A 12,864-nucleotide genomic window follows, 5' to 3' on the forward strand; every position below is an offset into this window, starting at 1 on the left:
AATCTCAGACTTGTGGGAATAGCGGAAGGCGAGGACGGGGACAACACTGACAATTTCTTCAAGAAATGGATTCTGGAGCTCGTTTCTGGGACTGGAGTTGCGATCCCCCCATGTCAAAAGAAAGAACACATCACCTGGGCCAAACAAGACAAGTAACTGATAAAAGACGAGGCCTGATAAGCCGTTTAAGGATCGTCTGAAAGAATGTGTCATGAAAGCTGCAAAAATTAAAGGAGACCTCCAATACAAAAGCAAACAGATCTTTTCCATATGAGGTTCTTCAACAACGAGAAAGGTTTCCACAGAGCAGCAGCCTCAAAGGCCCTATCTCCCATGTTCTTGAGCCGTGTCCTGGGCGGGAGCAGGCAGTGCTGCTGGGTCCATTCTGAGGTGTGTGGTGTGAGCAGTTCTGTGAAGTGAGGGTATGCAGAAGGACCTTGTATTGGATGTGGAGGTGAACAGGAAGCCAGTGCAGGGTACGGAGGATGGGGGTGATTTGCTTGTGTTTCTGCACCCTCGTCAGGACCTTGGCAGCGCTTTTCTGTACATACTGGAGCTTTTGGTGCCAGGGATCCCGATGAAGAGTTGGAGTGGATTTTCTAATGACAGGGAAACTTGAGCAGAGTTGTATTTAGTCCAATCATGATTATTTATTTAGTTTACAAGTGCACAGAAGTACTGTATGTCCCTCAGTCAAGTCAAAACTCTAAAAACACATTTTATACCAAACCAGGAGGCATGAATGCCACGTCTGCAGTAAAGAAACCAGTTAACACCAGTAAATGTGGAGAAGGCCTTGACGGATTAGCTTCATCAAAAAAATTGTTTTTCTTTGTTCAATTGTAAAAACACAATGTTCATCTTAGCACATCCTGTGACATGACAATGGGCAGCAAACGTTCAGTCTCTGGACATTGAGATTGTGAAATGCAGGGGTGGCATAACATTACAGTAATAGTGCATTACAGTAATCCAACCTGGAGGAGATAAAGGCATGGACGGGACTCTCTGCAGCCAAGTACTTGCTCATCCATGCCCTTATCTCCCCCAGGCAGGAGCTGAGGTGGGTGAGGTAGCAGAGGGGGACCCAGAGGGAGTGATTTAGATGCAGAGTTGTGTGTCGTCACCATAGCAGTGGAAGATAATTCCATGCTTGCTAAATACACACCCAGAAGGAACTATGTAGATGGGGTAGAGGGTTGGACCGAGGACAGAGTCCTGGGGGACCCCACAGGTCACAGTGTGGGGTCTGGATTTAGCATCCCCCAGGACCACATGCTCAGTCCGTCCTGTGAGGTTTGGAGGATTGATCACAAAACACACCACATCTGTGAGGAATTAAAGAAGAAAAAACGGAAGCATGGGATTTATTTCCCTGTTACTATTTTACAGATTTTATTTTTTTTCCCAAAAAATTTAAGAAAAGAGGAAAGATGAAAAAACAAACAAAAACATTCAAGAGAAAGGCCAGAATAAAATAAAATGTAAAAAACCCAGATTGAACCCTGCGGGCAATACAATGGTGTATCTAATTTATAGATTTTTACTGGCTAACAGCCACCGGGGGGCGCTCTAGCAGGCGGCGCAAGCGTTTGACACACTGTAGAAGATGAGGTCAGTGGAGAGTGGTCACTGTCCAGGGGACACATCGTCTTCTCTGTATTTTAAGCTTCAAAACACTGTGTGTTTTATTTAATCAGACTCATGGCTGGCTTGAGAGCCAGGGACTGATGTGCAAGGTCAATCTTTATTTTCCAACTTTATTTTCCAATATTCGGGGATCCAGGTCTCCATATACTTGACCACATATTTACCCTCAGTGTCCTCTGGAACGCAGACAATCCACAAATTACATCTGTGTTCTCGATTCTCCAGATCATCCAGCTCCAGCTCACCACTCATCACTCAAGAGAATACTAAAAATCAATGACCTCTGACCTTTCTGCTGCAGATGCTGTGTTTGAGGAAACCTCTCAGGACAAAAGCAGACCTGCTCCTTCAGGTAACCCTCAGCAGCAACCAGCCCAAGGTTCAGTTATATATTTGTTATATTATTAATATATATAGCTAATTCTGTTAATACACGGGCTTTAGATCTTAGCTAGTTTCCATCCATAGTCCCATGGGGCAGGGAGTAAAAGCCAGGGGCGGCTGGTCATGATCCTTGTCCACATGGCAGCCAGCACATAGTCCCACCTCTTTAGGTGCCACCTCATCTTGGTCTAATGTGGCACCAGCCTCTCCATTCAATCTAATGTAAGATTAAACATAAAATACAAAAATAAACACAACACAACCAGAGAGCAGATTTAGAAATACAAATAGAAATTCACTACACTATTCAATTCAAATAAAAGTCCCATTTTTTCCATATCCAAATGAACTTTGAATGTCCTTTTTCCATTTGTCTGATGTCTGTTATTATGTCCGTCCAGTCATTGATCGTGGGCGGGGCTTGTGTCATCCATCCTCCACTGAGCTTCATATTCTGGGTCACGCCGGTAAAGCAACTAGTGATTTGAGCTGAAATCAAATACTTTATTTTTCCAATTATTCTTTTGATAATTGGAGAGTTTTGAATCCAATTTGAGATTTGTTGCTTTGCCATTCAAATCTTGAGATAGCTTTATTCCCTCATCCAACAGCCGCTTGGGGATGGAAATCAGGAGAGTTTGGACGAATAGAGAAAAACAATCATGGGCAAAACAATCATTTTTATAGTTTCAATCCTTTGACTTAGACTTAAGTCTGGGATAAGAGTCCATTTTTCAAGATCTGTCTTTATAGTAGAGCAGAGAGAGTATAGTTTTTCTATAAGATTGTTAATAGTTCTTTATGGAGGACACACCTATATATTTAAGAGATTCCTTTCCATTTAAACGGGTCAATCTTTCTAAAGAACAGAGGCCAGTGAGAGAGACTTTCAGTTTTTTTTGTAAATTCAGTTTGTGTTTACATTGGACCAATATCATGGAGGAAAGGCCTCACATTAGGTATGGACATTTCTGGTTTGGTTAAATATAGTAAAACATCATCTGAATAGCAATTTTATGTTTTGTCCCAACAATTGAGACACCATAAATTGGTGGGCTCAGAGGGTGGAGGGAAAGCAATTTCTAGGTAAAAAAAAAAATCCCTCCAGTATTATTGATATAGCATTTTCACAGGGTGTTTACAAAGTGAAGCTGGGACACACTGGCCCACATTGGGCAAATACTCACATGTCTCCAGTAAAGTTGTGGTCCCATTCAATGAAATAAAGAAAATATTGGCAAGTTCCAATGGCTCTTCCGATGTACTGAATATTTTTATTTTTCCATTCACGTTGATCCTCAGGATTGCAGGATAGCAGGATAAAGATGAACGTAGTCCACATAACCCTGATCCAGGAAGATTTTTCTCTCTCAGTTGGGATATTACTGGATCAAAAGCTTTGCATTTAGTGACCACTTGTGCTGGGCCGTCGCTGAAGGAAGAGACTTGGGGCTTGGTTGATCCAGGTTGTCCCGCAGCGAGATGTCTGGGTGCAGCCATGGCTCGCTGTTTATCACTGATATTGAGGAACTTCAGTATAATAGGTCTTGAACGCTAGTTCGGCGCCGGTTCGGGAGCCAGGGATGTGCACAGTCAACCTTTATTTTCACAGCTTTTGTTGTAAGATTAAAATATTTGGGGATCCAGATCTCCATATACTCCATATACGCACCAAATTGAGTTTGTCAATTCTGCCAATTTTGTTCGTAAAGTAGAGACGGTGTCCGTCAGGTCAGAGACCTCCTCCTCGGCTGCGGTGGCTCGGGAGTCCAGTTTGTCATTCTTGGATTTCAAATCACGCATTTCTGGTGTTTATCTTTGTAATCTGTGCCTATTTTAGACGTGATTATTTTTCTTAAAACTTCAAAATGCTCAAGCAAAAGACCTTTTTGCAACTTTTCAAATCTACAATAAAACTTGGATCCAGGTCAGTCTCTTCAGACCAGCCTCATTGGTACATTAGAGCATCGGGCCTTTTTGTCTGGGAAACGTCTCAGAACCGAGGGAAACGCAGATCACTGAACATGATCCAGGGCTTTTTCAGCCTGACACCATCCTGTCCGTGCTCCGCCCAACGTGTGGACTGAGCTGCCGCAGTCTCTCCCGGTGTGACCCCTGAGTGACCCCTGAGTGAACTGTAGTTTCTCAAGGAGCTGGTCGAGGTGATTGGGTAGCAGAAGAAGAACTCGTTCTCACTCAATTTTGTATTTTAAGTTATGTTTATTCACAGAAACAGCATGAATACACAGACAAGCCGACATTGCCTGGGAGCTCCTCTATAGTCAGATCTGAAGTCACCCCGATCTTAGTTTTTATAGTTAGTACCAACCTCTTTCACAAAAGGCAGATCCCCTCTTTGCCTGCCCTTTGACCTCTCCTACCGTTTATCAGATGTTGAGGCTCCAGAGGGTCATAATACTGGTAGAAAAACAAATTCCTCCTTGACAGATACCTCAGAACTCTGGAGGCTACACAGGCTCTAGGACACGCACAGGTCCATCTCCTCAGGATCACTGCTCCTGCTTCTGCTCGGATGAAAAACGCATGTATTTCACAAACTGGCTGATGAGATCATCTTGGCTTCAACATTAACCCTTACACACAACTAGATAGATATATAACAACCATATCTAGTGGTTCCATCTGTTATCTACTCATTTGCATATTCCATATTCATATTTAACAATTTGGTCAACAAATCACAATGGATCACAAGTTTTTTTCAATTTTGGGATGTAATTATGTAAAGTTCTATCTTTTAATTTGCTCTCTGGTTAGAGTTATAGGAATAATAGAAGATTTGTGGCGCCAAATCTGAGTGTTCTCGCAATCATTCCTTCAGTTACAGGACAAAATGACCACAGAGACAGAAAGACTGTGTTTGAGCTCAGAAGAGACGGAAATCTGTGGAGACGAGAGATGATCGTCCTAATAAACAAACGCATGTGTAGAGGCGGGGCTGTTGAGTGCTTCTGCACGAGGTTTGATTGTAGGCGGCGTCTTGGAAACAACAGGAGGGTGGGGGTGAGTGTGGGGGGGGTGCGCATGCGCAGTTTTAAAAAAAAGGGTCAAACAGTTGCTTGAGTTCTCAAATCTGCAAAAAAAACACTATTATTCCTTTAAAATGGGACAAACTAAATATTTTTTTGTCGTGAACAAATTTAATTTGTTTATGACAAAAAAGACCACATTTGTATGGCCACGCCTCAAATATGTAAATGGGAAGTTAAAAATGTAGTTTAATCCAGTGAAATTTGGTGTATGTGACCTGTATGTGACCTCATTCAGAAAAAGTCTCTTCATGCTTGATCTTCATCGTGAAGGCGACCATTTTAAATCAAATATACATTAGGTGGACATGGTGATGTACATTTTACATCTCTCTTTAAAAATGGCTCACCAGCGCCCCCTGCAAAGTTATACTGAGTAATGTAATTGTAATGTATAAAAATAGAACTAGGGGAACAAAAGCACAAGATAAAATAAACACAATAAAACAGAACAAGACCAGAGACAGACATCCAGCAAAAAATAAAGGAAAGGTAAAGCACAAACAAACCAAACCAAACGTCCCATTTATTTCACAGTCCCACAATTTTCCCTTTCAAATCAAGTCCGATTGTAATTTTTTCCATTTTGCGACTGTCCAGTGTAATGTCTGTGACAGTCCAGAAGTGAGAGGTCATTCACTGCATCAGATGTGTCTAAATACTGTGTTGGAGTTGAAAGAGCATCAACAGCAGCAGTAGGAGTAGGATTAGGAGAGGACCTACTGGATTTGCTTAGTTGGACACATTTTTTTGGACCGGCAGTATATTGAGTTTGTCACTAAGGTTGATTCCACTCATACGCAAGTCCGTTGTTCACATGCAGACAACTAATGTCACCGTAAGTAATCACACAAATGTGCCCTCAAAATCTGGGAGCAGTTCACTTGACTTCAGAAAAAACGAAAGGAGGCTGGCCTGACTGATGGGCCACTGCATTGCAACTGCTCCAGGGAGATTTCTGAGCTCCAACCCGCCCCTGGACAAGCCCAGGCACAGGTCCCAGAGTAAGCCCTGCCCCCTGAGCCCCGGGGCGCGCACGGGGGAGGCGCACATGGGGCTCAGGGGGCAGGCGCACACGGCAGGCGCACGGGGCAGGCGCACAGGGCTCAGAAGCGATCTGAGCCAACTTCTGAGAGATGTTACGAGCTGCGTATGAGCGTAGATGAGGCCCCTGGCCCCGGGATTTTACACGGATTCACCGCGATGAGTTACGGCGTGACGAGGAGGCAGAAGGGCCGTGTGGGCGAGCCGAGGAACCGCTGGAGTGAGTGTGCTCTAACCTGCGCTGCAGGCTTGGTTCTGAGCTGCAGAGCAGGTTCTGTTGTATCTAACCTTTCTGGACACTTTTCCAGCACAGATTTGTGTTTAAGTTTAAGCTCTTGCATCTACTTCACTGCTCTGAGCTTTCCTCCTGAGGTTCCACGCCCTGAAGTTCCTATTTTGTTCATTGACAATGGCAATAAACCTATTCTGATTTTGATCCTGAAGTCAACATGGCACACCTTCACGACCCACACGACCTTCACGACCCACACGACCCACACGACCTTCACGACCTACACGACCCACAAGACCTACACCAGTGGTTCCCAACCTTTTTTGTCTCGTGTTCCCCCTGAGCCTTTTTGTCATACCATGAGGGCCCCTCACTCATTATTAGGTGAAAAATAGAATGTAACCTAATTGATGATTCAATAAAAATCATTTTATTTGAACATTAAATTCTCAGACATTGTCTTAATTGTAACTCAAATTAATCATAAACATGAATAATATATAGCCTTGAAAATACATATGTAATACAAACATATAAATAATTATGAACCTGTTTTTGCAATATATGGCCTCTTTAAACCAGGACTAAACCAGGACTAAAGCAGGTCTAAACAGGAGTAAAGCAGGACTATTTACAATCAGACATATTCATGGAGAATTGAGCTTGTGAATTTAGACGCAAATTTAGACGTGCCTAAAACAAAAGTTTACATGTCCCGGGACGAGACAGCAGTCCGTCTTTAATAACCCGACACGTGGGACAACCGCACGTGGCTTTCCATACTCATCATGCACGTACCATGGACTCACGCAGATCTTTCAAGCAACGAAGAAGCTTGGAAACACGCTTTCCTCCAGTGCCACGACGCGTTCCTCGTTGTCGAGCGGACGTCCAAACACGTGGAGCACGTGGTCCTTAAGCATTACATTTACACCAAATCATCAATGAAGCTGTTATTTCCAGCATCACACGGTCCTGCTTTGACAGAGCAGTTTTTTCAGATGAATCGGGGCTCTCAGGTCACGGAGCTGTCACAAAGTAGCACAGAGCGCTGCGGTAGTGACGCAGACGCATTCTTTTTTAAATAGTATATTTTTAATTATGGGGGACCCCCCCGGCTTTTCCGCCTATGAATGTGTTTATTGTACATGTACATGTATATGTATAAAATACAATACAAACAAGCATCCCAGAATGCTTTGCTTCATGGTCTTGGTTTTCGTGTTTGGCAAAGTGCACTCTGACCGAGAACTCTATGAGAGGGGTTTAAATCTCACGTTGAACTAGTGGCCACAGTGGGTCATTACATGAAAGCCATGAAACTGAAGACAGTCTTGGAAAAGCCCTTCCTACACTTGCGGTGGACTTTGATAGATTAGCTTGCGGGCCAGTCTAGATCATCTTGCGGTTTGGATGTGGCCTGCAGTCTACCTCTAGGAGAGCAGTGTACTACTGTCTCCGTAAGGAAACATCATTTTTGACGGGATTATTATATTAAAAACTTCGAAGTTTGTCTAGGATTTTTCGCGTACCCGATGCAGTTCCCGGTTGGGAAACACTGACCTACACGTCCCACACGACCTACAAGACCTACATCAGCCAGTTACACAGTGCTAAAGGCCTTCCTTCCTTTAGCACTGTATATTTACATCAGAATCAGAATGATTTGACAATGAACAAAATTCACAAACATAGGAACTTGTCCTGGTGAGCAATGCAACACAAACAACAAAACAATGAACAATGAATAGTTACCAGATATATAAAAAGTAAGTATGTAAAGTTAAAATGAGGTTAGAAATAGGCATGATATGTACATAAATATAATATAAAGTTATGTAGTGCATTAAGAAGTGACAGTGCAGTGAGTGTAAGGAGCTTAGGCAGTGTTCATGAGTCCAAGGGTAGAGGAGTGGCCTCCTGCCTGAGGGGAGTGGCCCTGTGTCCAGGGTGAGAAGGGTCGGCTGTGATCCGACCTGCTCGTCCCAGAGCCCTGGAGATGTACAGGTCCTGCAGAGATGGAAGTCTGCTGCCGATTACCTTCTCAGCAGAGGGCGCTGTAGTCTCTGTTTGTCCCTGGCTGTGGCTCCAGCGTACCACACGGTGATGGAGGAGGTGATGGATGGACTCAATGATGGACGTGTAGAACTGCACCATCATCTCCGCTGTCAGCTTTACTTTCCTCGGCTGCTGCAGGAAGTACATCCTCTGCTGGGCCTTCTTGATGAGGAGCTGATGGTGGCTCCCACTTGAGGTCCTGGTGATGGTGGTGCAGAGGAAGCGGAGGGAGTCCACAGTGGAGATGGGGGAGTCTGAGATGGGCCCCAACATGGGTTGCAACACTCCGATAACCGGAATAATCAGACAACTAAATAATTAGATCTGGTTTTGTGTGTTCAAACACGTCATTAAAACACTTGGTGACACGTGTCACTTCTGCTGGTCAGTGCAGGATTTCTGCTGGTCTGTGCAGGACTTCTGCTGGTCAGTGCAGGATTTCTGCTGGTCTGTGCAGGACTTCTGCTGGTCAGTGCAGGACTTCTGCTGGTCTGTGCAGGACCCAAAATATATGATTTGAAATGACTAAATAATCTGTTACCGTCTAAAGATTGAACTTCATTGTATAAGAATGAAAGCATGTGTCATGCGTTGCTGTGCTGGGCTAAGAAGATATCTAAGTAGTTTTATATTCACAAAGGAGCTGAGAGAAGTATAAGCTATTGATTGTTTTGTCTTCCTTGTGAAGATCTCCTACTCACTCATGTCACAGAGTCACTCCATCTTAAACCAATGGGAGCACAAAGATGTCCTAAAGTCAAGAGTTGAGTTTTATAAACACTGTCTTATTGGGTGTGTGCGGAACACAAAATGTATTCAATCCAAATCAAGTGAAACTGTTAAAAGCATTTTAATGAACAAGCATTTCTGTCTCATCTGTTCTATAGTGACATTGGTTTTACCACTAGTGTTCCAGAACCCAACACAGCACTGGACTTTCTCATTCAAACATTTAATGATAGAACTGATAAACATGCCCCTCTTAAAAGGGTCAGGGTCAAAAATAAGAATAATCCCTGGTTCTGTCCAGACATTGCTGCATTATCTCGAGAGTGTGACAAAGTCTGGACAGAAGCCACGGCAACCACACCAGCAGCAGATTGGCAGCAGTTTTGTCAAAAACGCAATAAATGTCTACTGTTTTAGACTACGTCAAAACTTTCACAGAATCACATGCAATTCTGCAAAATGTGGCCAAACGGTTAAATCCTTATTGCAAAATTCTGTTCCCTCTTTACAAATTGAAAATATTAAGGCCCGTTCAGACTGCCGCGTCAAAGCGTCCAGTTTACATTCAAAGTCTATGTGGACGCTCGTCCTGGGCGTCCAGCATTTTAGTGGTGAGTTTTGAGCATTTTTGCGGTGCAAATCCTGCCTTTTGAGCAGAAAAGTTGGACAAAGCTGAACTTTTTTTGCAACCGATGTGGCACAGCAACCAATCAGAGAGAGAGAGAACCTACGAATTTGACTACACAGAAGAAGACCCAAAACAAACCCTGCACCGATAAGAACCTCCAGAAGCAGCTCTTGGTGCTAATAATGATGTTCACAAAACTCTGCTCAGCTCTGAAGTATCTGCGGGTCCCAGACGGGCCCCGGAGCTGATAGCCTCCATTTTTAGACTTTGTAAAGTCCCGTACTTTTCGGGCTCATTGTGCACGAGGGTGGGATTGATGCGAACGACCCTGGCAGAGCTGTCTACGATCTGCGAGTCCATATATGCACAAGATGGCATCCTTCTATATCATGATGGTGTCGTGGTTCCTCTGTCGCTCCGTGAGAGGGTCCAACAAGGGATTTGGGCGATGGAGCAGCTACGCTACGGGACGTAAATAATCAAAGCTGATGATCCACACCTCCATTGGAAAACAGCCCGCCTCACAAGCTAACAAGGCTAACAGGTTCGCAGCCCTTCCCCTGTAGCAGGACAGGGCTCCACCGGCCGATGTGAAACCTCAGGCCTTCGCCTTGCTGGAGGGAGGAGAGGAGATAACCATTCAGCAGTGGGCTCTCATGATGTGTCAATTGAAACTTGAAATGCAGCGTGACATGGAGAGTCGAAATGAGTGTGGCGCGGCCTGATTCCACCAATTGGAATCCAACATAAAGAAACTGAAAGCACGGGGAGGAAACAGAACTTTCATCAATGAAGCTGAACAGCGTATTTGTTTTTAATTTCTAACAGCACACATAAAAAAAACATGACACAGAGAGCAAGCATAAAATAAAATCTCCTGACAAATGTTACATTTTGTCCATAGGTTGTTAAATTTGTCAATTTTCAAATTGAGTCCAAAAGTGATTAAAAATTTTTTTGTCAGTTTGTGTCATAAATTTTTTTGTGATGATTTTTTGCTGCCGTCAGAAGTATGTTCCATGTCAGGGGTCCTGAGGAGCAGATGCATAGAAGTTGAGTGGGATGATGTTGTCAAAAACTGATCTATTGATTTCAGTGCAATTTTCCTGAGCACCAAGATTGTCCCAAAACAAGTGATAGTTGTTTGCCTCCTGGTGGCACAGTTAATTTGATTTTGTGGTCTTCCACTGAGATGTACATTTACTTTCCCACTCCTCATCTGTCAAACAAATGTACTATCTCCTTCCCATTTATTTTCAATGTAATCAGTAATGTGGCTGCCCACATTTTTTGAAAGTTCTGGTTTATAAGCTTTAATAAGTAGTTCAGTCGCAGGGCTATGGTGGTCATTACTTTGTTTAATTTCTTAGTTACAATAACTCCTTATTTGTAAATTCCTATACAAGTCTTGTTTCTTTAAGCCAAAGGATTCGTTCAACTCAAAGCTCTTCAAATGATTCTCCTTTACAATCTGGTAAAATACCTTTATACCTTTTGTTGTCCAGACTTTAAACCTTGAGTCTGAGCTGTAGGTGTGACATTTTTTTTTATCATAAACCTTCCAGTTTAACCTACCTGTCTTTCTAGTTTGCATGTTTTGATCAGCTCCTTCCATGTTGTAAGAACAGAATGTGGTTCTCACCCCCCCAAATGACACAAGCTGCCAGTAAGGCCTGCACAGGAACCCACGGCACCACATTACTCTACCTGCGTTGTATATACAATAAAGGATTATCTTATCTTATCTTACTCTCAATATTTTTCCATTGAGCTTCATATTCTGGGTCAAACCAGCATCGCTCTGATTTGAGCTGAAATAGTAAATCATTTCTCAGACAAGGCAAACCCCGCCTCCTTTTTAATTTGATAATTGTAGAGTTTTGAACCGGATACAAGGTTTAAAGGCGGTATGGACGATTTTTCGGCGATTTGAGAACGCAGGTGGAAGTGCGCATGCGCACTCCCCCGTGCCGACCGATACAACACAACGTGCGTTTGTTTATTAGCGCAACGGAGCGCATCGCATCGCTCGTCTCCCGTAGATTTCTGTCCACTTCTGCGTCAGCTCGAACTGTCTTTCTCCGTCTTCATTTTGCCGCGTACACTGAGGGAACTATATTATGATAGATCCATGCGCTTAGGCACACGGAAACGTGGGGACGAGCCTGACGCGGCTGCAGGTGAGCGGTAGGTGCGTTTTATGATTGATACGTGGCAGGACAAATGATTTATCCACGCCACGAGGAAATATGATAAGAAATTTGCTGAAAAAAATTGTCCATACCACCTTTAAGATAAGATAATCCTTTATCTTAATTTAATTGTCTTTCTTGCCTTGCCTTATAAATCTAGACGCCGCTTTATTCCCTCAAACAGCCGGTGGGATGGATATGGGAAGAGTCTGGAACAGAGAGAGAAATCTGGGCAAAACATTCATTTTTATAGTTGCATCCTTTGACTTAGACTTAAGTCTGGATTAGAGTCCAGTGTTCAAGATCTGTCTTTATAGTAGTTAAAAGAGGGGCATCATTTTTCTCCAAAATTGTGGACAGATCCTTATGGAGGACAGATCTTTTGGAGAAAATGCATCACATTCGGTCTGAAATGTCTGGTTTGGTTAAATACAATAGAACATCATCTACATAGCAGGCAATTTTATGTTCCGTCCCATCAGTTGTAACAAGAATTTGAACATTCGTAAAGAGCCCCAATATTTTTTTAAAAATAATTAAATCGTTAATTTGAAATTTGTTAGCACTTTAAATAAATGGGAGTGTCTACAGAGCCGCGGCACGCGGCCGAAACTTCCATGTTATTTTGTGCCGCGGCTCCTGAAACTGCTGCACTATTTGACTGCGCCGGGTTAGGGTTAAGGTCAGGGTCAGGGTCAGTGTCAGGGTTAGGGTTAAGGTTAAAGTTAAGATTAAGGTTAAGGTCAGGGTTAGGGTTCAGGTTAAGGTTAGGGTCAGGGTCAGGGTCAGGGTTAGGGTTAGGGTTAAAGTTAAGGGTAGCCATGAGGCTATATGGCAGTGACCGCATTTGACCGCGCTCTGCAGCCACAGCCTAAATAAATGAGGCCAGCATATGTG

The 12,864-nt window shown here is 43.4% G+C and overlaps 1 protein-coding gene across 4 annotated transcripts in view; it reads left to right on the forward strand.

Annotated features, from left to right (window-relative positions):
* The window catches only part of dennd2da (DENN/MADD domain containing 2Da), a 78,542-nt gene that overhangs the window by 9,936 nt on the left and 55,742 nt on the right, over positions 1-12,864 (forward strand). For 2 of the 4 annotated variants that reach the window (XM_072449341.1, XM_072449342.1), the window contains exon 4: positions 1,952-2,002. In XM_072449341.1, coding sequence (XP_072305442.1) covers positions 1,952-2,002 — 51 coding nt within the window. Of the gene's footprint in view, positions 1-1,951; positions 2,003-6,168; positions 6,349-12,864 lie in introns of those variants that run through there. The other 2 variants (XM_072449343.1, XM_072449344.1) reach the window with 1 other exon arrangement.

This window comes from Eucyclogobius newberryi, unplaced genomic scaffold, assembly GCF_026437365.1.
Source record: "Eucyclogobius newberryi isolate DKJ021-1_F unplaced genomic scaffold, fEucNew1.0.hap1 SCAF_17, whole genome shotgun sequence".
NCBI classification, from domain to species: Eukaryota; Metazoa; Chordata; class Actinopteri; order Gobiiformes; family Gobiidae; genus Eucyclogobius; species Eucyclogobius newberryi.